The sequence below is a fragment of the Perognathus longimembris genome, chromosome 12 (genome assembly GCF_023159225.1).
Source record: "Perognathus longimembris pacificus isolate PPM17 chromosome 12, ASM2315922v1, whole genome shotgun sequence".
Classification (NCBI taxonomy): domain Eukaryota; kingdom Metazoa; phylum Chordata; class Mammalia; order Rodentia; family Heteromyidae; genus Perognathus; species Perognathus longimembris.
Genome location: NC_063172.1, coordinates 17,746,250 through 17,773,960, shown reverse-complemented (window position 1 = coordinate 17,773,960; position 27,711 = coordinate 17,746,250). Strand labels below are relative to the sequence as shown.

The 27,711-nt window shown below is 37.0% G+C and overlaps 1 protein-coding gene across 1 annotated transcript; it reads right to left on the bottom strand.

Annotated features, from left to right (window-relative positions):
* Nucleotides 1–397: 397 nt before the first annotated feature.
* On the bottom strand, nt 398–27,457 carry Rad21 (RAD21 cohesin complex component). Its single transcript, XM_048358526.1, has 14 exons — nt 27,289–27,457; nt 19,462–19,634; nt 12,561–12,690; nt 11,682–11,781; nt 10,587–10,693; nt 9,831–10,037; nt 9,352–9,477; nt 8,873–8,995; nt 7,319–7,542; nt 6,117–6,282; nt 5,535–5,683; nt 4,169–4,318; nt 2,772–2,855; nt 398–2,065 (listed from the first exon to the last, which is right to left on the bottom strand). Exons 2-14 carry the CDS (start codon nt 19,603–19,605, stop codon nt 1,874–1,876), a joined length of 1,902 nt encoding a protein of 633 aa, XP_048214483.1. The 5' UTR covers nt 19,606–19,634; nt 27,289–27,457; the 3' UTR covers nt 398–1,873.
* Between the last annotated feature and the right edge of the window lie 254 nt (nt 27,458–27,711).

Below are 27,711 nucleotides of genomic sequence, written 5' to 3'. Positions count from 1 at the left end.
TGTCTAAAACTCCTTCATGTTTTTCGCTTCTCAGAACTTGACCTTCCCCAAGTTACCTGTCCTAACCACCCTACAATAAAAACTGCAACTAAACCTAATTATTCTAGATTTTCAACCAATGTTTATCATTATTTGTCTTCATGACAGAACATGAGGTGTATAAGACGGGTGTATAAGCACCCTTGTGCCAAGGCTTTGAATCCCCTTAACATTGATTACAAAGCCTCTTGATGCCAGGTGAGAATAGTGTTAGGTCTTCTGTACAATGCAAATTCTGAAACTCATTCTGTTCCCAGTTATTCTAAATAAGGTGAACAAATGAGGCACCGTGAAATGTTAACTTTCCTATACAACTCTTCCCTGGGGACAACCACTAAGTGAATAATTCTCCAAAATGTACAGCTTATAAACACAACTTTTATTAGAAAAGTTATACATAACATAGCATCAACTATTTTCAAGAACAATATTAAACCCAAAAAAGCAACAAAAACCAGACTAACAAAATGTGTAACAAGAAACTAATGACCTTTCTATAATCAAACATTCAATTATCTACAATATCTTTTTACAAGGGGAAAACCCATGGTTTACAGGCACATCATATTGAAAATAAAACTTCAATAGCAATTTTAAACAATTACCATTCTTAAACTGAATTATTTAAACAGTAATTACGAGTTCACAAATTCAAAATATTTCACACAATTTTAAATTACTGGGTATACACGGAAGTCTGAATTTTAAATGTGATTTCTTTTCCCACAAAAGTGCCAACACTTAAGCTAGAACTTTTAGCATGATTTTGCCCTAAAAGTTAAGTTGTATTTTGATAATTATAATAGTCATATAATTTGTGGTACTATCTGGTCTGTTAATAATAAAGCTTTTATCTGGATGTGTTTTTCTTTACTTAAATTATAGGAAACCGAATACAGGATTTCAGTCACAGAGCAATGAAAGAATTCCAAACACAGAAGTGTGCAGCACTGGAAAGAGATGGGTACTAACAGTTATAATAAATATCAGAGAAGCCATTAGTTTTTACAGCATTGTTTGCTTTACAGGTTAAATCAACCTGTTTAATTTTCCATCAGTATGCCCTTTTGGGGTCTTATATTTTGATGATATCAATACTCAAAACATCTTTAAATCTAGTATAGCTCCTGGAAAGTCAGAAATGCTTTAACAATCCTTCTACTTTACCTAGTCCATTTTTATTTATTTTGGAGCATCACTAAACCAACAGAGTTTAAGACAGCAAAATTTACCATAAAAGGCTAAATGGAATGATTGGCAAACCAGAATTGAGATCTATTTTTTGGTAGCCAAAGAAGGTCAGTCAGGCACAATAGAAATTCACATACTTGTGTTCCTTAGGGAACTACATCTTGAAAATCCCAAGACAACAATCTTTCTAATGTTTCAGGTATGATGCCCAAGCCCTGGATTAATCAGACTGTTGCTTTTACTGATAGGACGAGACTATAGTCTCTTTCTGTCAAAAGGACAGACACCATAGTTTCTAATTCAACTGTCAGGTAGTTGCTTGGACAGGCTTTCCTTTTCAACATAGTAACTGAGAATTAAGATAAAAAGTAATCACTTTTGACTGCTTTTCAGTATTATTCAGTGCACCAATATTGCACACCTCTGTTCTGAAAGTAGTTCAATAATCTTCTGAGTTTTAGTCCCTATAAGCAGTTTCCTTTAACAATGAAATGGGCAAATAAAAAATACTGGAAAAAAAAGAAAAAAAAAAAGAAAATGCAGAGGTTTTATACAGACAAAAATCTAACAATTTTCTTAAAGGGTTCTGTGTGCCCTACACATGGGGGCAATTTGTATTCACTAGTGTATGAACACTAGCTCCTCAAATAATATGGAACCTTGGTCCAGGTGTTGCAATGATATCACTGTATGGTTCCTCCTGTGACAGCTCAATAGCCTGCTGCTTTTTAAGAACCAAAAAGCTGTAGAATTTCGCTGCAGCCTGCTTTCGGTTTGTGTTTCGACATAATTCAAGCAAACTGATAGATTCAGCTCCAGTTTTAGCAAGGGCTCGCTGTAAAAAAAAAAAAAAGATAAAAGTAAACCAGAGAATAATTGAAAAAGGATGCTTATTTTGGTACTGGAAAATGTGAACTATGTATTCTTCTGGGAATTGGGATTATACTTTTTAATTTGTATGTAGTGACCTCATGTTATTGTTTTTATAGTATGTATAGTATATATAAAGCAAAAGAAAACTGAAGAAACTTTAAAAAAATTAATGAATGAATTTGCTACAATATATATTCTTTGAGTAAGTCATCTCTTCATATATCCAATGTGACAAAATGGTAAATTCTAGCTGTTTTGAATTTTGAAGTACAAAAAAATTTAAGTATCAACTATGCCCTATGAATCTATTTCATAGGACACACTGAGCTCCATCTGGTCATCAGAATGGGGAATTCTAGCTGTTTTGAACTGTGAAGTACAAAACAAAAATTAAAGTATCAACTATTCCCTATGAATCTATTTTATAGGACACACTGAACAACCTCTCTCCATCTGGTCATTAAGGCCCAGGGCTAGTAACGTCTTATGGTACATAACTAATCCACATATCAAATTCACTCAACCAAAAATAAGATGCAAGTATACAAAGGAGCTTGGCTAAAATACCACCAAGGGCCTGTTTTTCTTTTTGGATACCTCTTGGCCTAACAATTATCAATAATGTCAAAAGTATTTGATGGAGTATTTTTCTCTTATACTGGTATTACCTGAAGGCCATGGAGCATCTGCTGAGTCCTTTTGTTCCATCTTCTCTCTTCTTGATCCTGATCACCCCCTGAAGCATCTTCATCCTGAATGAAAATGATCCCGCAAAAGGTCAAAGACTGCTTTGTCGCAAAATAAAGTGTTTCTACATTTCCTGAAAATGCTTAATGTTTGTTCTTTGGTGCCAGTCCTGAAGCTTAGAGCTGGGTGCTGTCCCAGAGAATTTTGTTCAAGGCTAGCACTCTACACCTGAGCTATAGTTCCACTTCTGGCTTTTTTGGTGATTAATTGGAAGTAAAAGTCTCATGGACTTTCCTGCTTTGGCTGACTTTGAACTGTGATCCTCAGATATCAGCCTTCTGAGTAGCTATGATTATAGGCATAAGCACCATTTGCACCCAGCAATGATTTTTTGAAGTATGATTTAACAAATGAAATCTATTCTGGCAGGCTCCTAGCATCATTATGAATCAGTACTGAAGAGCCTGCAAATTGGCAAGAGTACCTAGTACTGGTCTACATGGCGCATTAAAAGAAATGGAATATAATCCTTAGTCCATATTAATTCAGACCCACTGGATAAATGATTTTCAACTCTCAAGCTGGTGTCAGATAGGAGTTGTGCTGCTCTCTAGCTGTGCAGGCACTACATAACACATTCCAAAAACCCAAGGAGGGGTGGGTCTGCAGAAAACACAATTTTCAATACTGACTTAATACTAAGTCTTCAATGTCACCCAGTAGCACTTATTCAGTCATGCTATAACCTCAACAATCCAGAAACAACTGTTTTACCTTGAATAGTTAAAACATGCTCCATGAAAAAATGAAACTCACTTTTTAGAGCATCTTTAGCTTTTTAATAGATAAAAGGCATTGGAGCCTTTACCAAGACTACTTTAAGATAGTATTAAACAAACTATACTAATTTAGAACTCAACAAATAAATGTAAGGGAAGTCCTGTGTCCTTCAAAAACTTACAAGGAAACCCGTGAATTACAGCACACAAAATCTGATCTCTTCAACGATGATCTATGACATCAGGAATTTATTAATTCTACTTGAAACTTTTCATCACTCTGATGTTTAATATCAATTTAGGAGTTTAACACAAAAAGTAAAAGCGGGACCAGACTACTGATAAATCTGGAATAGGGGCCTGGGAATGTGGTTTAGCAGCATAGTGCTTGCCTAGCATGCACGAAGCTTTGGGTTTGATTCCTCAGCACCACATAAACAGAAAAAGCCAGAAAGTGGCTTTGTTGCTCAAGTGGTAAAGTGCTAGCCTTGAGCATAAAGAAGTCAGGGACAGTGCCTACGCTCTGAGTTCAAGCCCAGGACTGCCCCCCCACAAAAAAAATCTGGAACAGGTACTTATCAGAAATTTAGTTTACTTACTTCCTCCTCTTCCTCTTCCTCTTTTTCCTTCTCTTTCTCCTTCTCTTTCTCTGGCAGAAGTTCTAACTCTGGTATTAGTTGACAGATATTAGGAGGTTCTTCTGGGGGAAGTTCTACAGGTGGTATTTCCATCTGTTCTACCTGCTGAGGCTTAAGACAATAAAAATAAGGCAATGTAAGACACAGCTTTAAGAGTAACTTTTTTCAAATATCAAATAACAATTTCAGTTTTCCAGCTGAAAAATACTGTGGTTTCATCTCTACTTTCCTACAGTCTTGAAATGGATACTGGTATCTTTTTTCAAGTTGTAAAGTAACAGCGTCAAACTAGCTTTTACAAAAAAGTTGATTATGCTAAAATGTGTTGTTCTTTTTAGAAGTCACATAACTGAAGAGTCTCCAAGAAATTTTTAAAAGCAAAAAATAAAAAAAAGTGACAAAAAGGGAAGAAAAACCTTTTCCCACTGACATTTCAGAAAAAAGCACAACCTATTGACCCTTATGACAATATAAGAATGCGAACTAGCTCAGTATTACTGCACACAATTGTTATAAAACTATCATACAGTAAGTTATTACCTTAAGCTTTTACTCTCAAAAGCTGTGGAACCGTATGGCAGCAAGTAACAGGAATAGGAGATTATTTCTAAACATGTTTTCTGTATTCTCTCCCTTTTGAGCTTAACAGTTAAAAGCATCACAGGGGAGTAGTGTTAATTACCTATACAACCTATTCCCATACCTAGGCTCATAAAGAAAAACGCTTCTATTATTGACAGCTTATCACCAGGGGGCTAGAGAACTAGTTCTAAGAACTGGCAACTAATTTTCTTCTGCCCACACCTCTCAGTAGAGACAGAAATGTGAGGTTAATATTATCAAAATGCCACCTTTAACTCAAATTCTATTTATAGACTTGAAATTGGGAAGCTCTGTCAGACCTACTATTTCCTGTATACTTTTTTCCCTAGGCGAATTCAGTGATAAACTAAGAAGCCAGATATTCCTTTCCTTTTTTGTAGGAAGTATGTATGCTCCATACTGAGAGCCGTTAAAACTGCTTAGTACCAGACTTATGGGGATGTTTATTACTTAAACAGTAAACCAAAACCAAGTTTAGGATCTATGACTCCACAATGACCAAAATTGCTCATTTTGATTAACTCTGAAGCAAGATCATTAAAAAAAGGCAGGTTCTGCAGACCTCCCTAACACCTCCCCCACGTAGGCAGACTATATTCACTTCTTTAGTTCACATTCTTCTGGACTCAAGTCCTTCTCTTTCCCAAAACAGGAGATGTCAAAAGAGCTCCTTAAATACCACTTAATACCTACACTAATAACTTTCTATGCTTTGCTTACTTACAGGCATCACTGGCTCTGGGTCAATTTGTTCAGCTTTTCGCTTCACTCCCTGAGGTGGAGGTGGGGGCATGGCTGAGTCATCCAAGTTTGTTCTACTAGCCTCCACAATTGACTCTTGGAGGCGACTTGGCTCCTCCAATATGGGCTCATCTGCAAATGATTATATGAAAAGTCAAGGCATGTAGTTTTTGACAATATTTTAGAATAATCTATTTCTAAATTAGTAGAGTAAGATATACTTTCTCTAATGAAGTTCAGATAAAAATTTACCTCCACAAAGATTATCCAACTCTTAACAAACTTATAAAGAGGTTAAAGAAAAGGTCTTACAAAGAATAAGTCCTACTTCTACACCAATACTAGGCAAACTATCAACCTATCTTATCCTAAACTGTAAACATTTCTGAAGACAAAGCTTACTGAATGAGGTAATCTAATCCAATATATCTCCCTGTCCCAAACTTTGAGCATATGTTCACATTCTGCATTTCTTTTACTTTTTGGCAAAATATGGGCAATATTAAGTGTTCTAAGCCAAACATTAACTTCAACTTCGTCTGGGAACTATCTCAATAGAACAGACCGATAACATCACGCTGCTGCTGCTGCTGCTGCTGCTGCTGTTCTTCTCTAGGAACCTCTGGATTTTCAAATTCTTTGAGGAACTCATCCAAATTATCTGCCTCTCCTCCTTTCCTTCTTTTTCGAAGGTCTTCTGGTACAAGTGGTGTAAGACAGCGTGTAAAGAGCTATCGAAGAAATAACAAGTATAAAATAAATCATATCAACTAAAAACGCACCGACATTTCTTTTTATCATTGTTCAATGAAGTTGAAATCACTGTATGTAACATACATAAGTTAGCATTTTTACTTAAAATGATCAGAATTACACTTCATCTTCAAAATGATTTCAAGTGTATGTTTCCAAATTGTAACTGTAGCAACTAACTGAAATAATTTGTTATCTCAATTTTAAGCTATTATTTGTCCATTACTTTCATAATCACAAACTGAAGTTATGCACCAAAGCATACAGTGTTATTATGTTTTTTCATTAAGTGGCATGATTATATAAAATTTAAAATGGCTATATAGTATTGTGAATTATCTCATAGGTGAAGAATATCCCACTCTACTTTGCTTACTACTACATCTTCACAGAAGGAGTTTTCTCCAATTTTAAAATGCTCTTTAAAATTTTGATGAATGAGTCTACTGAAACCAAGAATAAGTATTCTACAGAACCTTCTTCAAGACTGATTAGGGCAAGGATGCCAATAAAGAGTAGTTTCATTATAACCTTGATGGTGTGCTTCATACTAGAGTAAAATTTGCTTTTATGCATATTCCAACTTAAAGTACAGTAATAGCCTAAAAACAATGCTTCACTTATTAGCACTTCTGAAACTTATTTTGCAACAGGATGAAACCAACATGAGGAAAAGCTAGACCTCTTTACTGCAGGAAAAATACAAATTACCTCTCATTTTACACAGAAAACAGTATCTGAAGAATGCGTATTTGAATATAGTATACATCAAGACAATATGACCAACTTTATTATAGGAATTTGGGTAGAGAGTAATTATTTAAAAAGTTAGTGGTGGTATCTATCAGGTGCATGTGTCACTTATCACTGTGTTACAGATGAAGTTATACACTGTAAGTTGGGACCTGAGAATGAAGTGCTATCCCATCAAAAACAACTTAGAAGTTTTAGAAACATTTAAGTCGTGTTAAATAGATGTTTATTAAATAAAAATATTCCTGCAAATGATAGTACCTTCAGTAGTCTGTTATTCCATAAAGGCTGAGCAGGTAAAGAGAAAAGTTTTTCCACTCCTCCTGTCTCTTTCCACATCATTAATTTCTTGGTGGGTGGTGCCAGATCCAAAGTTGTAACAATATCAGAATAATCACTAAGTTGGGCTCGAATGGTCTTGCTATCTAACTCTTTGACACTGTCAACAATTAGCTTCCTCTTCCTCTTGGCTTTTGTTTCTTTCACTACAATAAAGATAGAGAGAAAAAAAAGAGACCATTTTCTAGAAAGGCTAGTATGGAACATACATACGTATAAGTAGACCTAGTCTGTCTCCTCTGCTTTTCTACAGACCTCTGTAGACAAGCCTTAGGAAGGCAGAATATTTCAACTGACATTTTCCAAGTACCACTCAGAATGGAGATTGGTATATAACCGGAGTTCAACAGGTCTCAAATTAAAAAAGAAAAATTACCAAAAGAAACAGTACAGACTTCCCATCTGAGTCTCTGTCTCTTTCCCTTAAAGCAACAAGTTCTTTCAATGGCCTATATGATGCCCATGATCTTTCACTTTCGTGTATATATATATGTATATATACATACATATGTACATATATACATACATATACACATATATATCAACTATATCTACATTTTTCTCTATAGTATGTTATCTAATCTTAATTTTCCAGGTTTCCTTAGTTATTATATTAGCATTTGATAAATCTAACATGTTCATGAAGACGTGTTCATCTTTGTATATCTTCTTACATGTATCTTTAGTTCTGAAATAGAACTAGATTCATAGTGAGCATCTTACACAACAGAAGCCCAAGGTACAATGTTCACTGATTGGGTTATTCCCAGTAGGAAACTAAAAAAAGTTAATTTTGTTCTATTTAAAAATAAAAGCTCTGTTGTCTTTTATGTATTTCAAGCTTCCTCTTTGACTAAGAAGTAGCTATCCAATAGTATGTGTTGCAACAAGTACTAAAGTGTTTTTAGATTTTCCGAGATTGATTGTGGCTCAATTACATAGAATCCAGAACTTTAGAAGACAACAGATTAATCTTGTACCTTATTATAAAATGTCCTGTGATGTTTTCTAGTTGTTATACATTTGAACTGTTACTATTCTAAGAACTGGAAACAACTAAGACACATTATTAGAAAACCTGCTTTATATTTTTATGCTTTATAGAAACCTATAGATATCCTACCAAGTATTCAAATTGTACTAAAGATGGATAGATGACTGTGACAATTGAGAAAATAACAACAGCAGCAGACCAGTGGGAAGCCAAAGACCAAAACTGGAATCTTTTTTTTTGTTTTTTGCCAGTCCTGGGCCTTGGACTCAGAGCTTGAGCACAGTCCCTGGCTTCTTTTTGCTCAAGGCTAGCACTCTGCCACTTCCACTTCTGGCCATTTTCTATATATGTGGTGCTGGGGAATCGAACCCAGGGCTTCATGTATACGAGGCAAACGCTCTTGCCACTAGGCCATATTCCCAGCCCAAAACTGGAATTTTTTGTTCTATACATTAAGTATATAAATCTGAGGACTTGCTCACCAGTTATATCAATGGGCTCCAAAGCAAATGCTTCTTCCTCATTTGGAACAAGTGTTGTTTGATCAGTCATAGTTGGCATTGGTTCAACGGGATCTACAGAATCAGGACTATCAGGCCCACCCACTATAAAAACAAATGATTACAACAGGCTTAGGTATAATACATTACAAACAAGTGGAAAAAGAAATAAATCCCTCTCTGAAATGGAAAGAAGCACCGGTGGTAATAAAAAACACCCCCTCCCCCAACAAACTACTGTTCTATTTATAAGGTAGACCCCACAGTTAAATCCAAATGGGCACAAAAAGGGGAGGGCACAGTGTTAAACATGTAAGATAATTAGAACTAGTAATCAACCTTAAGAACTGTCTCAAGGATGTTAATAGTTTACACGAAAATTTCTGTTTGTAGTCTTCCATGTGCATCTTTTTGGCTGCCATAAAATCAACCCCAGAATCACTGAAGGTAAAAATGCTCACTTGATACGTTATCGTCCTCATCCATATCATCATGAGCAGGCTGCTCTGGCAACATTACTCCTGTCTCTGAGAGGGCAGGGGGATCATCAAAGATGCCACCATCATTATTACTAATCAGTTTGTCATCTGAAATAGGAAATATAATGTATGATTCTTTCCAAAAAAGCTTAAAGTATAAAACAACTACTACATTTATCTAGTTTATATATTATAAAGTATGTTTACTTAATGTAGGTATCAAACACAAATAGTACAGTTTAAAGAGAACCATTCAACTTTAGAACCTAGAAATACAGTTCTTTACAAAAATCAGGCAAAGCATTTTTAAGTTAGTTTTACAGAAAACTTTTAGTAAACTAACAGATCACAATTCACACACATGCCCTTCTAAGTGTGTGCTCAAGACCCATAATTAGTAACTACTCCAAAACGGCACAAATGAATAAAAAAATCCCAATAGCCAGTTTTTGGTGACCTACCTAATATTCCACCATCATTTCCTTCTCCAAAATTATCATCCTTATATTGGTCTTCATATTCTAGATGGTTAATTTTCTCATTCAGATTGCTGGTACTCTGTTCAGGTTCTAAGAGGAGGTTAGAAGCACTAGTGCTTACTAACATGTCGTCATCCTCAAAAGCACTGCCTTCTCTCATTATTTCACGATCATCCATTCCAAAGTCACCTAAACAAATTTTACTCATCAGTGGGAAAGATTTATTACAGACACACTGCTTAAGTCTTAAACTGCTAGTTTAAACTTAATAATCCTAGGACATGAATGACAAGACTTAAATCTACATTTAGGTTACCATAAATAATGTTAGGTAATCTTAAAATACATGTTAGTTTATTCGTGTTCAGATTTAAAACTTTTAAAACAATGTGGCTTAAAATCCATTTTAAATGCCTAAATTTTAAATAGTGTTTACAATAATGTACCTAGATTAGATAACAATGAGCAACACACTTCAATGTTGAGGCTTTCCACAAAAATAAAAAATACAAGTTCTTTCATTGTGCATAGACGGAAGGAGTATGTAGAAAATAGGTGATGATGCTTTTTATACTGCTTAGCAAGACAAAAACATTTTTGAAAATAAATGCAATGTTAACGGTCAAAAATCAATGTAATAAGGAGCCTAGTTTTCTTTTTGAAATTGTTAGCAGTCTCAAAATACAATTATATTAAAACAAATGGTTAGCAATTTTTTTTTTTTTTTTTTTTTTTTACCAAAATCATTTTCTTGTAGGATACTGATGTTCCCAACTTCTTCTCTCATGGTTATCTCTTCCACTCTGCTCTGGTTCAGGCTAAATTGTTGGGCTACATCGATGTCACTTAAAAAGAAGTTCACATACATTTTAGTTTCAAGTTTCACTACATGCATTGCCAAGAGGAACCCACTCCCCGATTATCTCTATACACATAAACCCATCAAATTTGAGAAGTCTGTAATTCAGTATTTGATAAATTTCAAAACAATCCCAATTACTTGGAAGTTCATTCAACTCATTCATTGCCTGAGTAAATTACAAGCTATATGAACAAGTTAAATTTACCTGACTTTCCTGAGACTCAGTTTCTCTACCTGAAAAATTGGAAGTGGTGCTGTGGCTCAAGTAGCAGCCTTAAGCTGAAGAGCTCAGGGACAGAGCCCAGGCTGAGAATTCAAGCCCCATGATAGACAAAAAAACCCACCCCCTAGGTTAACACTAATGTCTAAAGGAGAGAAAAAAAAGTAGAATTAGATTGTGCCAAATTCAGTATGAACTAGGTCAAAAAGTTTGCTCTAATTAAGAGTCAGAGCATTACAAATAAAGAACTTTGTTTTAAGTAAGTCTAGTATAGAGGGTTTTTGATTATCAACTGTTCAACATGGTTATTTGGAAAGCTAGTCACATGATCTTAACATAGTATATGAGAAAAGGAAAGTAATATATCAAAGTACTCTGCATGGCTATCTCTGTTTACCATGCTCTTTTAAAATGTATGTTCTGACAATAATGACTAATTCTATTTTTTAAAATGTCGTCGAGTGTAGCTTAGTGAAGAATATAATCATTAGGTGACTTTAATATGTACACTTTGAAAAATATATCCTGATGCAACAGTTATAAGTTTACTGGTGCCCTTCTGTAAAGAACCCAGATAACAATTGAGTTTATACACATTTTGTGTTAAGTACATAATTTTCCCATTCTATCTTGACAGCTCTTCCTTTACTTAACTGTATGCCAAAACCTTCCAAGGAAAACTATATACTTGCAAGCCAAATGTATAGGCTCTTTGTAGACTAAGGTAACAAAAAGTGGAAGACAAGCATACTCTAAGTCTGGCAATGGCTGATCAAAATCGTGAAATTCTTCAGGTAAAGTAATGGCATTGTAGGCTGCTTCTCGATTTTCCTCAGGCAGGTCAACAACACCTAGAAAAGAAATGTTAAATTTGATGGCTTACCTACAACAAATCAGATCATCAATGGACCAAAGGGAAGTAAAGCAGGAAAAATTTCCTATTTATATTCTACAAAGGTGGATAACTCATGTAAAACGTAGTACTTGGTTTTCTATTATCATATGCCATATTACTACTTGCTTTATAAAAGAAGTCAAAGTGCTTATTATATATTAAGCTTTAAGTTTTAAATACCATTAAAATGTCAAATTTAGCATGAGGGGCAAACAGGAATGATTGCAAAGGAGTACAGTGTATAAGTTCAGGTAACTATCCTAGTAATTACCTACAACTGGTTGTAAAGTCCAATTCTATTACAAATCAATACCTGAGCCAAATATTAACAAAAAATTTACAAAACCCATTTAAGGAAAAGTCTAATTAAATTAATTTGATTTTAATCAAGCATTAAACTTATTTAAAGAAACCTCCAAATCCTAAGAAGATTTGAGCTATCTTTAAAAGTTCACCACGTAACAATTAGTTTTCATTATCTGAAACTGTTAACTCAGTTCTATAAGTTGCTGAAAAAGGGGCCAAAAGAATCACTCCAGTAAGAAGATGCCGAGACTCTGTCCTATTGTTGAATATTCCCATTCACCGAAATGAAAACAAAACACGGTGATCTAGAATATGTATGTGGCAGTTTTGCACACAAAGCATGGGGACCTTACAGGTATAAGAAATGGGGGTGGAGAGGTGAGGGGAGAGGAAAGAGGAAGAGGGAAGGAAAGAAGGAATGAACAATACCTGGCCGAAAAGCCATCTTTATCTTAATGAATGCTTCATTACAGTCTGCAAGAAGGTATTTGGCTTTCCTGTGATAGATTCGAACTACTCCCAGTAAGAGATGCCCTGATGTTCGCAGTGCCATCTTGACCTTCGAATAAAACATATTAATCTAATTTATAGATTTGTTTCAGTATACATCAAAGCTTGCATTTTGTGCTATTTATAATGAGTTTTCACTTTTTTTCTCTTGTATCTTTTGTCATTTAAAGTTACTTGAGGGGGAGGAGGGTATGAGGGACAAGGTAACAAACAGTACAAGAAATGTATCCAATGCCTAACATATGAAACTGTAACCTCTCTGTACATCAGTTTGATAATAAAAATTTGAAAAAAAATAAAGTTACTTGATAAAATTGTTTATATTTTACTGTCAATTTATAAATTCCTTGAATATCACACCAAAGTAGCCCAAACATTGCTAATTCATGCATTAAAACAGGCATGAAGATAGTGCGGTACATTAAAAAGAGCATGCCTTTTGGATTCCAAATCAGAGCCGTTTCTCCATGCTGAGTTCTGGCTTTGTTTCAAAAGATGTCTACACCCTTTAAAGGACTGTTTCATTCTTGTCTCTTAATACTTGCTATTCAGCCACAGGGGGAAAAAAAAAGAGTGAAGTTTGCAGGACAATGTCTGAGAAAGATTTTATTTTCCAAATAAAAGAAAGGTCTGTTTTCCTTCCCTCTTTCTTGCTTTGTGAGTAGGACAAGGCATGGAGTTGCTTGCAAGTCACCTTGTAACCAAGATGCTATAATTATGAGGACAAAAAGGTAGCAAACTGAGAATAAGAGAAAGCTTGGATAACATCTTTGAAGCGCTCTAAAAGCTGCTTTTCAAGTGGCTTTTTTACTAGTTTATTTTCTGGAACTCAAACTTAAGTGTCTGATGCTTTCGCTCACTAAATGGTGTTCTACCAACTGAACTATGCCTCCAACCTGAATTAGTTTCAATTATTTGAATGAAAACATGCTAACTAGTACATGTTACAATTCTATCTTTTTTTTTTTTTTTTTTTTTTTTTTTGCCAGTCCTGGGCCTTGGACTCATGGCCTGAGCACTGTCCCTGGCTTCTTTTTTTGCTCAAGGCTAGCACTCTGCCACTTGAGCCACAGCGCCACTTCTGGCCGTTTTCTGTATATGTGGTGCTGGGGAATCGAACCCAGGGCCTCATGCATACGAGGCAAGCTCTCTCGCCACTAGGCCATATCCCCAGCCCCCTACAATTCTATCTTTATTTCATAGAAAATATACAACTTGGTCTTTCTTTCAAGGTAGATATGGATCAATATTAACTGAGATATCTACTGTGGAGCAAAAAGTAATTATTGGGAAAATAGGGCAATCTAGTAGAAGTACTGAAAACTCTTCTGGATATTTGCAACATTTAATGAGAATAAGGTGATAGGAACTCAAAATTTCTCCACGTAATCTTTCCAAACCACAAAACATATAAAATTCTAAGGCAACCAAATTGTTTTATTTCCTTTAGGATTCTACTTAAAACTCTCATACTGTCTGCATACTTATGGCTATTTTATATGACTTATAGAATAATTTATGAACTTTATTACTATAAATTCTTAGCTATCAAAAATGTTAACCATTTTTAAGTCAAGTCTAGGACTTACCTTGGGATAAATTCCTGACACAAACAATAATTTCCAATTAAGACATTGCTTCTAAGGGAAAATGTACTTGCATGTGGTCTTATATAGTTATTACCCTTGTCTATAATTAGCAACTTCCAAAAAGTGATATTTGGCAAAGGCTTTCCTTCTAGAGCAGGGAAAAGAAATCCAAGCTAAAAAATTTTATGCATAATAAACAATACAACCAGACATATTCAAAGATAGCTTCACATAGGGTGTTGTTAGTGGCTCTTCTAATGGGTAAAAGAATGACCACATAATCTTGTAGTTTAACTCCTCAGCCACAAGTCTGACCTTTGTTATAAACAAAGCAAGCCAAAACTTCCCTAGTGGAATTGCACATCAAAACAAACATTAGAAATCTTCAGGTACAGATCACTTAGTGAAAGTGAAACTATCCTTACACACTATTACAATAAAGAAAAAAAATTAAGTTGAGCACAGTAATAATACTAGGTGCTTGTAAGTATACATTGAGAGGACTGAAGTTCATGGGCAGCCTGGGTAAAGAAAAATTTGAGACTCCTATGCAACCAATAAAAAGCTGGATATGGTAACTAGGTCATTCTCCTTACATGGGAAACATAAATGACAACTGAGTTGCCCTGGGCAAAAAAGCAATACCTTATTCTAAAAGTAATTAAGAGCAAAAGGGGCCCAGAGCATGACTTAAGTGGAACAGCACTTGCCTAGGGAGTGCAAAGTCCTATATTCAAACCCAAGTATCATACAAAGAAAAAAAAGGACTATTTATAAATGCTTAAAAATATAAAGTGGTTACAATCTTCTATGTTACTCTTGAACTGTATGCCTGGTAGTAGTGCGCCCTCACATATCAGACTGTCTCATATGCTTCTACCATGCTCCTTGTGGGGCATATACTCAGCAAAACATGTTACCTTCTCAACTAAAACATTCTCAATATTTGCTTATAGATGGTAAAGATAGAGTAGCAAGAACTCAATTTCAAGAAGTGCAATTTCCCACTCTTCTATGTATTAGATCTTTCTTCACCCATCAATTATATTCCTGCCAATCTTAAGACTTGATTTAACAAGAAATGTTTATTAAATGATTATTTTAAAAAAGAAAACATAATCTTAACACTTGTTTTGGCATGCATTCTAGGCTTGTTTTAATGTGCATATATATTGAGTTATATGTACATGTGAATTTTTCTTATATACATATCTATATATATACATACAAAAATATATTGCTATAAGACTACTCAAGAAGGGCTGTTTACAGCTGAAATATCTGTCTTTTCAGAGTCAAGAGGTACAGAGATTTTCCATATACTCCCAACATAGGCATAGCCTCCTTTACAACATTGTTTATCACAGTTGTACATTTACTCTAATTGGAAAATTACATCAACATAACTTCTATTACCCCAAGTCCATGGTTTACATTAAGATCCACTTTTGGTTCAACATTCTTTAAATCTGAACAAGTAATGACACACCACGATACTTACTATAAGGCAAATAATTTCTACTGCTCTAAAAAACAAACCCATTTTCTGCTTTAACGCATTCCTCTTGCCCCAGTCTTATCTTTTTTACTTTCTTCAAAAATTTGCCTTAGCCAGACTGTCTTTTATCTGCATCACACAGTATAAAGCCTTCTCAAATTGACTCGTTTTGCCTAATACATACAGTACGTTTTCCCATGGTATGATAGCTTATCTTTTTAAAGCACAAAGCAATAATTTCACTCTCTGGAAATACTATAGTTGATTTTATCCATGATGGACATCTTAGTTGCCTCCAAGTTGTGGCAATTATGAAAAAGCTGCTATAGGTGCTTGTAAAAGACTTATGTTTTCAACTAATTTCTAAGTACTAAAGAACAAGATCACTGGACTGTCTGATGAGAACAGTGAACATGAACTGTCTGATGAGAACAGTGAACATAAGAAACTGCCAAACTCTCTTAAAATGGCCATACCATTTCTCATTCCTTCTAACAATGAATGGGAGTTCTTGTTCCATCTTTACCACCATTTGTTATTAGAAGTGTTTGGACTTTATTTTGGCCATTTGAATTTTTTAAGTACTGGCTTTTTTTTTTTGGTAGGTCATGAGGCTTGAATTCTGGGCCTGGGCACTGTCCCTGAGCTCTTTAGTTCAAGACTAGTGTTCTAACACTTGAGCCACAGTGTCACTTCCAGGTTTCTGCTGGTCAATTGGAACTAAAGAGTCTCATGGACTATCCTGCCTGGGCTGGCTTTGAAGCTCAATCCTCAGATCTCGGCCTCCTGAGTAGCTAGGATTATAGGAGTGAGCCACTGGTGTCCAGCCATTTGGTTGTTTTAATTTGCATTTCTTTGATGACATTATGTTACATGCTATTGAACACTTTCTAATATAAGAGTTCTTTGTGTCTTTGGACAAGTCTTTCAACAGTTATGTAAATTTTCTATAATGATTTTTCTACCAGTCTGGAATATTTGTTCATTTTCTTGATGTGTCTTTCACAGAGCAATTGTTTTTCTTTTAGAAGCAGGGCTTGCACATGCTATGTAGTATATTTTCTACCAATGAGCTACCTATATCCTTATACCCCAGAAGTTAACATTTAAACAAAACCAAGCTTTAAATATTAATTTCTTATATGGATCATGTTTTGATGTTGTCTTAAAAAGATATCCACAATCCCAGGTCACCCAGATTTTCCATTATGTTATCTTCTAGCAGTTTTATTATGTGTATGACCCAACTGTTGATTTTTTGGAAAGTAGTAAGATCTTTATGTAGATTCATTTCTGCCTGTTGATGTTCCACTGTAATTTGCTGAAAACTTTTTGTGTCATTGTACTTTCATTGCATAGGACCAGAAGAGTTAAATTTCAAAAAATTAGAAATAATGTAAACTATACAAGAAGGGCTCAATAATGTTCAACCAAAACAATGGCCTATATATAAGTCAGAGACTCTGTATATAAAATCCTAGGGCTCATTTTGAGACAGGCACCGATAGCTCACAACTGTAATTTTAGCTATTAGAAGGCTGAATCCTTAAGGATCATGATTTGAGGCCAGCCTAGGCAGAAAACTCTGCAGGGAACATCATTATCCCAGTAGGAAGCCTAAGAAGGCAGATTTGGGCTCAGATATATACCTAATTGAGAACTGAGAACCTATCCTAAAAATAATAGTGAAAAACAGGGCAGGAGGCCTGGTGCAGTATTAAGAGTACAAACCCAGCAATTAAAAGGCCTGAGTTTACACTCCAATGGTGCGAAAACAAAACCCAGCACTTTCTGATATTATACAGCACATATGCCATATGTTACAACATCCTAAAGAGTATCTAACAGCCTCCTCTATAACCATACATGTTAGTAATTCTATAAAGACTATAGGAATACTTGAGTTACTTCACTTCATCCAGGCGAAGTCTATTTCAAATTCTGTACTTAAGTTCTGTGGATGACAAATTATGGTGCTATGCAATCATAATTTGAGGTACAGCTATAAACATAGCTACTCCTAAATACAGCCTAATTAACAAATATTATAATATACAGTATCTATAACATACAATGTACCATACTATATAATACTACATACAACAATTATATGCAAAAGAAATCATGTGCATGATAGATGCACCACATAATTCTACTAGGCATAGCAAAATACTTAAGGTTCCACTAGATAAGAGGACCAAGGTCATCTATTTTTTTCTTTGGGTATTTGCTAAGTATTTTAATTTTATTACGTTTCTTAAACTAGTACTGACTCAAAGAATATGATAGAAATGAACATAATATCAACTAGTTATGTAAGGTATAGCTCTGAACCAGTTAAAAAAGCCCACAACCTTTCATTCTAAGTACAAATTTTCACTTCTTCGACCTATAAACATATATTTCCACATTTCTGAACAAGTCTCTACTACATCCCCAAGTTTACAGCCAAGATTCTCTGACTCTAAGAAATAGTTATTCTTTAATACATTATGCAAACATGGTCCAAACTGACAATTTTAAGAAAGTGCTTTCTAAGGCTGATGATCTGGAAATTTGTTACAGTACTCTTGGTGCAAACATAGTGCATGAAAGGACCTTTAAAACACAAATACAAAGATATATGGGAATTATATTTAAATGTTTTTCCTTTGAAATTAATCCTTCAATTTTTTTTGGGGGGGGGAGTCAGGGTCTCACTATGTAGCCCGGACTGGCCTCTAACTCAGGATCCTCTGCCTCAGCCTCTTGAGTGTTGGGATTACAGAGGAAACACCATGCTCGGTTCACATATTTGTGATTTCAACAAGTTTAGCCATCAATAAAATGGCAACTAGACAATTGTAAAGGTAGAGTTTTAAAGGTCTTTTTTTGACAAAGTTTCCATATTATAGTAAATATACTGTTTGTACAATACAGGTATGAAAATCACTGCTTAAAAACTTACAGAGAATGTTAGTAACAACTCTCGAAACACACTTGTAAACAAGACAAATCAAATCAAGTAAGGTTATTTATGAAACTTTTATCCTCGCGAGAGGCAAACATAAATAAGGGAGCAAATATTTAGTGGATGTTCCTTCAAAAGGGCACAGCAACTGCAAAAGCTTTGCAAGGAGGAAACAAATTAGCACTCTTAAGAACTGGCAAGTAGACCTGTGAGGCTGAGGCAAACCAAGTGGAATGGACAGTGTCTGCTAAGCTGGATAAGATCATTGGATGTGAGGGGGGAGGAGGGGAGAAATGAGGGAGGAGGTAACAAGTTATACAAGAAATGTACCCACTGCCTTACATATGAAACTGTAACCCCTCTGTACATCAGTTTGACAATAAATAAATAAAAGATCATTGGATGTGGCCCCCAAACTCCTGTTAATTAACAAGTTCCTTATTTTGAATGTTTATCACTTATATAGAAGTATCAAAGCACTTAGAAATTATTGAGTATCACTTATACAGAAGTATCAAAGCACTTAAAAATTATTGAGTGCACCCCATCTCATGCTTATTTGTTACTATAATAGGCAAATAAAAATATCTGAGAACTTCTAAGAGAATATCAAACTGCTGGATCCAAACACATCTAAAGGTGATAAAAGACAAAATAATGAAGAAAAATGGGAAAACGTATGCATTCTCCTTGCCTCCAATATACAGAGATAGAAAGAACTGTTTTTGTAAGTTTTACTTTAGATATCAATAAGGTGGATAAAAATACCAACATCAAACATACCTTTGGTGAGATGATACTTTCCACACTGCTTTCTAAATTACACTCGAACACGTGGGCTTTGGTTAGCTTCTTATCCCAGTGGGCTGCCAGCCAAATTTTGGCCAGAGGCCCTCTTTTACTGAGAACAAAATGTGCGTAGAACATGGTTCTGGTTTTCTATGAAACAAGGAAACCTGCGGGAGGAAAAAGTGTAAGTAACACATGAGAACTTAGGTATTTATGAAGAAAAAACAAACAAATATGGAAAAAAATCAAAGGCCTGAAAGTATAAAATGTGTTTTACAAAACACAGTATTGGGGCTGGGAATGTGGCTTAGTGGGAGAGTGCTTGCCTAGCATGCATGAAGCCCTGGGTTCCTCAGTGCCACATGAACAGAAAAAGCCAGACGTGGCGCTGTGGCTTGTGATAGAGTGCTAGCCTTGAGCAAAAGAAGCTCAGGGACAGTGCCCAGGCTCTGAGTTCAAGCCCCAGGACTGGCCAAAAAAAAAAAGAAACAAAACACTACAGTATTGTTTTGAGGGCAAGAAAAAAAATCTCCAAATAATTGAGTTACAAGCTAAGAGAATTCTTTTAGAAGTTCTATACAGTATTAATTTTATTTGTATCCTGATTATTGACAGAAATGGTCAGCTTACTGGACAAAACCTAGAGTAGCTAGAGTGACAAGAGGAAAATGTCTAAGCCTAGTATGTATGAGATCATGGGTTCAATAAAAATAAGTCAGTCTAAGAAAAGGATTCAGGCACAGGTATCAATGGGGTTTAAAAATACTACTAAAATGAGACTGATTAAAAGACCATTGTGATAGGCACTTCATAATTCACTAAGCAAAGTTAATCAAGTATGCTGTCCTATTTTTACAGGTTTAGAAAACCAGGCTTAAAAAAGTAAAGAGTCTCATACACACACAAAGCTTTATTTAGACTGAAGAGCACTTGTCTGCTGAGACTTTACTTTTCCGAAACTTTACTTTTCTTTCAACACAAGGTTGTCTGTAAACCTTACAGACTATAGTACCTATGCAAACTTTTATTTCCTTTATATTAATTCCCTTTTAAAGCTTATTTTTCCAAATAAAGTTCGGTCTAAAATGTCCACGACCAGGGCTGGGGATATGGCCTAGTGGCAAGAGAGCTTGCCTCGTATTCATGCAGCCCTGGGTTCGATTCTCCAGCACCACATATCTAGAAAACGGCCGGAAGAGGTACTGTGGCTCAAGTGGCAGAGTGCTAGACTTGAGCAAAAACAAAAAACAAAAAACAAAAAAACGTCCACGACCAGAACAAGGTAAAGGAACATTCAGAATTATTCCATCACCATCAAGTTCTGTTATACACATCCCTTGCCTCCCACCATTCGTAAGCCTCGGCATATAGCACTGTTCTGTGTATTTTGAATCATGTCATATAAATGGAGTTTTACATTCTTGAGATCCATCATTTATCAATAGCATGTTCCACCCTATTGCTATGCAGCATTCAGTGAGACAAGTAACACACTGCAGTATGTTTAACCTTTTAATCTGCTAAAGAGACATTTAAGTTTTAGCTATTAAAATAATAAGGATGCCATAAATATTGATTACTTATGATAAACTTAAGTTTTCTCTAGGGCAATTTATTCTATACTGATAGTTTGGTAAGTATAGGTTAAATTTTAAAGAGACAAACACAAGATCTTCTGAGATTTTTCTTTGGACGAGATTAGCCAATACGGGGAGAAAAAGAACTAAAAAAGCTACAACTATTTCAAAGATGACAATTAGCCCACCTGATTTCAAGACTTACCTATAATACTTGGTGGCAGAAACATTCACAAATAAGTTCAACTATTTTTTAAAATAAAAAATACAAAAGCAATTTAATGGAGAAAGAAAAGCTTCCAACAAACAGAGGGTTGGAGTGACTATAATCCAAAATCCTGCCCACACAGAAGAATCTCAAACCAAACCTACATGCTATGTAAGAATTCACACTAGACCACTGACTTAAATATAAACTACAAAACTTTCAGATAAAGGAAAAATCTTTTGGTACTAGTAATGTGGTAAATTTTTTTTCCAGATAACATACCCAAAACACAATCCATAATAGAAAACTAGTCAATAAGCTAGTCAAATTTAGAAATTCTTGCTCTAAGAGAATGACCAAACAACTTGCAGATTGGAATTATATAGAAGTGCACAGACATTTTTGGAGGGCTGGTACTAAGGCTTGAGCTAAGGGCCTGGGTACTGTGTCCTTGAGCATTTTGCTCAAAGATGGCACCACTTTCAGGTTTTGGTAGTTAACTGGAAATAAGACAGCCACAGACTTTTCTGCCCAGGCTGGCTTTGAACAAGAATTCTCAGACCTCAGCATCCTAAGCTAAGATTACAGGGGTAAGTCACTGGTGCTGACAAGCCACTTATTTGACTGGGACTCAAATATGGAAACAAATCTCAAGGCCCCCACAAAATAATCAAGTTAGAAAATGAGCAAAAGAAATGAAGAGAAATTGCCATTGCAGACATTATATCCATGGCAAACAAGAACATAAAAGATATTTAATGTGACTAGCCATTAGGAAAATGCAGACTGATGTCTAATTAGTTAGCACCAGATTCTTACTACAGAAGTTTAAATAAAAAACAGGTAATAAATGCTGTTAAGAATCTCTCTCTTAAGATCACTGGTAGGTATAAAAAAATTCTTGGTTAGCTTATAAAATAAAAAAGCCCAGAGTAACTACAGTTCTTAAAATTAGGATTTGCTTATTATACTTTCAACTAAAGTATGCCTATTCTTTCTAACTATGTAAAGAAAATTTAACATATCATAGGCAAACAATTTCTTGAATGGTAAAAATAACTGGGGAGGTGAAATGTAGTGCAAAGAGAGCAACACCAAGCAAGCCATGTTTATTGTATTTTATATTCTAATAACAAAAGGTCCTGAAACAAAGACTCCTAAGAGATCAATTCATAATAAGTTTCTCCAAGGAGAGGGGGTCCCTATATTAACTGTCTCACCTTTTTCTCCCAAATTTGAAGTAAAAAACATAGGACTACTATACTAGAAAGTATCGGATCAAATGCTTTAAGACAGGGGTGAGAAATCATTTGGCACATGACTGGATAAATACAGATGTATGCTTTCCATACACTTCTCTTCAGCTGCTTGTGGCTGTCAGCCTATTTTCACAATTTTCTATGACCCACAAATAATGTTATGAAGAGCAAGTGACCCTGGGCAGAGAACAAAAAGTTCCTCACCCAGGCTAAAGTATTAAATGGCAAGACCTAGAGTCCCTTATTTACCTAATATTTTAGAGATCAACATAAAATGTTTCTGATTTCAAAAGAAAAAAGTCTCCTATATTCAAATCAATGTTTCTACTTCAAGCCGTAAAAAGCTTGTTAAAGCAAAATCTAAGCTGTCCCTGCAGTGTACTAAAAATGTAGAGTATTTTATACAAATCCAATATGGCGGTGTTTTCTTAGAAATATAGCCACTGTGATAAAAGTCCCAAGTTTCCTTACAGACACAACTTTCGTCCAAATTAAAAAAATTCCTGTTTGCCACATGACAATGAATATGCATTAAATAAGTACATAAACAGGACATACCACATAATTTAACATACATAAAAAATTAAAACTACTGACACTATTCAACAGGTGTCAGTAGTTTGTGAGCAACATTTCAGCTGCTAGGCAGAGCACCAGGCCTAAATATCCCAGCTATGAACAGGCAGATTCCTAAACAGATGCTTTCTTGGCATGGGACTGGGGGGTGGGGAACAAGTAAAGCAGAGTCAGCTAAAATTAAATCTGGGAAACGATTAGCAAGAGGAAATCACTCAAATAACTGAAGGAAACTAAAGGAATAGTGGTGGATCAACTATTGGCTTATATCTGAATAAAGAGAAAATGTTGCCTTTGCAAACTCATTTTTTCTTGGTAATACCAATCTTTATCCAACATTTTTTTTTAAAAAGCGAGTTAATCTCTACAGTTTTTGAAGATTCTAAATTCTGATAATCTTTTACAAAGCCATGGCAGAAAAGCCTGAATTCGATACCACAGCAGAGCTAAGCATTTCCATGAGTTCTCAATCATTTTCTAAGGCAACAAGCAACTTCTTCAATTAATCCTTAGGGGAGAAAAAGTTCTGAGGACGGTCATTTTAGAACATACTAATTCGAGGAAGACCAATTTAAGATGATTCCAAAGAAGCCAAATCAAATAGAAACTTATTTTTCTTCTACAAAGTTAGCCATTATCAATACTTAGGCTTTCTATTAGGACAGTAGTTGTGTAAGCTAGTGAGGAGAGAAACACACTAAGCACCGAATGTTTTACACATCCAATTTCCTAATATGTGTCCTACAGGTCCATTTTGCATGAGAAAACAGCAAAGAAAAAAATGGAGTTTAAACTTCAGTGCTCACACCTCAAACTACAATACTATGATGCCTTGCTCGTCTAACTCTTAACATCAGAACATTAGAAATGAGCTACTTCATTACTACTGACTTCAAAATAATGCATACAAAAGAATACAAGGCAGCCTTAAACACTGATTCAAAATGTGCACCAACATAAGAATCTCTAGGACAAATTCTAAATTGTTGGGAGAGCATGGATAATCTTTTGCTGCTCTCACTACAAATATATACACAAATAGTTATCCTCTTTATCTTCAGGTTCCACATCCTCAGATTCACCAATTTGTGGATTTAAAAGAAAGTTTGTACTGAACAAGTATGCAGTTTTCCTTTTCCTAATCCCCTAAACCACAATTACCATAACAGATACACAGTATTTACATATTAGATATTATAAGCAATCTAGAGGTTATAAAGAATGCTGGAGGATGAATATACATTGCTCCAGAACACTATACCACTCTAAGGGGCTTGAATATATTTGAACATTCTTCTGGTGATGGCAGGGGGATGGGCAGAGGGGTATGCCCTAGGACCAATCTTCTGCAGCTAAGTGATAATGGTCCCAACTTTTACCAGAACACATGCATCTCAAAGATATGTCATGCTTGGTTCTAGATTACTACAATAAAGGCACACTTTCTTTTTTTTTTTTTGGATTCCCAGTACATGTGCTTGAAATACTGCTTAAAGAAATGGCAATCATAATCTGAATGCCAGGAAAATGGTGCTACAAATTTGCACAACAGAGTTCTGACAAACCTTCATTTGGTAAAAACAAAAATCCAATAGCCCCTAAGAGGCCTACTCCATGATAAAATATGGTTTATTTTTGACTTGTGATTGGTTGACTCCACCACCTATGTAGAACCCCATAAACCTGGAGCCAATATATACATTTAAAATCATCTTGAACAAGAATAAGTATAGTACACACGCGCGTGCACACACAACACCCCAGTGTCAATCATCCATTCCTGCAAAGTAAATCTTCAGGGAAAGTGAGGTACCTTTTCATATTGCCTGACATATATACGTACACACACACACACAGTGCAAGCACCTTGATCAAAAGTATCCAATAGGGGCTGGGATATAGCCTAGCGGCAAGAGTGCCTGCCTCAGATACAGGAGGCCCTAGGTTCGATTCCCCAGCACCACATATACAGAAAACGGCCAGAAGCGGCGCTGTGGCTCAAGTGGCAGAGTGCTAGCCTTGAGCTGGAAGAAGCCAGGGACAGTGCTCAGGCCCTGAGTCCAAGGCCCAGGACTGGCAAAAAAAAAGTATCCAATAAAGTAACTTGGGCATATGTAATCACCTAGTCAAAGTAGTAGTGACCACACTGGCAATCAAAACAAAATCTGCGTTGCCCTCAGCTAGCAAGTTACACATTTAACCTATACAAAAGAATGACATTTGGTAATTTCCTAACCTTGGATCAAGTTAACTTACATAAAAATGAGGCTCTTTAGGATGCAGAGGGAGGAAGAGTAAGCAGGCTTTTCTAAACTTTCACAATATGGCTGCCCTCCCTTTTAGACCTAATATTAGACCCAAGATTTTTACAATTAAGACAGGCCTAGATTTAAATTAAGCTCTTTCTTCACATGACTGTTTGCAATGATGTTATTTAATGTCTCAATTTGAGGCTAGGCTTAACAGGTTAGAAACTTTAGCAATCAGGAGGCCAAAGCAGAAGGGGTGGCTAGGGGCCAGCCTGGGCTACAAAGTGAGACTGTCTCCTATCTCAAAACACAACACTAAAATACTAAATAACAAAATACTAAAATCTGAATTTTTAGCTTTCTCCTCTAAAAAGTGGCAATATTTATTAAGAATAATTATGAAGGCACAGCATATCTAACTAGTGATACAGTTGATGCACATAGTAACTCAGCCAGCACAATCATGTCTGTTACATGACTATGTCTCAAGAATCTCTACCCTATATATCATCCTAAGTAGACAACGTAGTTCTAGGCACACTAATATATTGCCTTTAAAAATACAGCAATAGCAGAGATTATGCTCTACTTAAATGATGCGAGCACAGAACGCCCTATGTCTATTAGTTATTCATTGTTGTCACCTCTTCAGCACTGTCAAATTAACCACTGGCTACTGCTTTCATTCTTACCAATAACTTCTCAAAAACATTTTGTTGCTTCCAACATTAAACGAAGGTATTTAGTGACTTCTACTACTTAGGAAAGTTTCTTCGGCTTGTCTCTGGCAGTTATTTTCATTTCAAGAAAAATAGGATTTTCCCTCCCTGAAAACCAATGGTTACTGGATCCCAGTGGCTACTGTATTCCAAGTCTGGTGAGAGCCAATATTAACTTTCTCTTGTGTAGTGGCTATATGCATGTGTATGTGTATATAGATACACATATACGTACTTACACACTCACAACTCCATACAAGCCTTTGCCACTGGAGTCCTTCACAACACCAATGCGTTTGGAAGGTGGAAGGCAGCCTAACGAATCAGAGGGATCTAAATCAAGAGTGACCAAACCAACCCCTTTCCTTCTTCCAAGTTTGAAGGCCACCAAGTCTCGCACCGTCATAGGACAGTGTCATTCCCAAAGCCCTCCGCGACGAAAAAGCACTCCCCACCCCCCCATCTCTGGCCCCCGCAAGAAATCGTCTCCACTGCACTCCACACCCTGAATGAGTTAAAATAAAATAAAAAAGAGGTCTAGAAAACTTAAGCTGAAAACTAGTTACACTCATGTTTTGCGAAAATCAGAACTAAGTTCTCGTCTCCTTTTCTACTGGCCTATCCATTAATGTCCAACCTAAGAATTAAAAAAAAAAAAAAGTGGGTGGGAAGCCGCAGCCAGTGGCTGGGGCGCGGCGCCCACCCGCTCCGGTCCCACCAGGGCCGAGCCCGCGCGTTCCCGACCCCTGCGCCCCGCGGACGCCGGGCTGGCCCGCCCGCCGGCGGCGCCAGGCCATCGCCGCCCGCTCCCGCCCGGGATCCCGCGTCCGCGCCGACAGCCATTTTCACCCGTGGAGTAGGCGGCCCGGTCGCCAGAGCGGGCTCGTTCAAACCTCCTCCCTCCCCGCGGCTCCTCCCGGACAGCCGAGCGGGGCCCGGCCGCCCCCACGGCCGCCTCCCACCCACCTCCGAAGGCCCCGGGAACCGTTCCGACCCCGAGCGGCGAAGGTGCGGGCCCCGCCGGCGTGAGTCCGGCCGCGGGCGGGCGGGAGGACAGAGGGCGGGCCCGGGGCGGAGGAGACCCTGGGCGGCGCACGCGGGGGGCGCGGCGAGGGCCGCCCTCCAGGCGCCCGCCCGCCCGCCCGGACCCCCGAGTCGGCCGCCCCGACGGCGGGAAGGGGTTGGGGGGGGACGGAGCCGGAGCAAAAACAGGGGGTCGGCAGAGCCGCTTACCGGGTTCTCCGCGCTGATCGGCGCGGGCTGGGTGGCCCGGGGAAGGGGGAAAAGGGTCGGGGGGAGGGGGCGGGGAAAGGGGGAAACTCTTGAGAAGTGAAGCCTCGGAGCCGCTCCCGCCGCCGCTTCAGCCGCCGCCTCCTTTCCGATTCACTCAAACAAACAAGATGGCTGCCGTTACGCCGCGACTCTTCCGGCCGCCCAAATCCTCGGTTCAAATCGGCAGGATGTTTACGGTCAAAATGGTTCCTGTGCGCCTGCGCGGCCTGCCGGAGCCTCCGGGAGGAGGGACGCATGCGCAATGATCACTTCCTTTTGGCTGGGCTCCGCTCTTCCCCTAGCTGAGGAGCCCGGAACTGAGCAGGCGCGAAAGGTGCTGCTCTGGCGAGAGGCTTTCCCGAGGGGGGTGGGGGGGACCGGGGG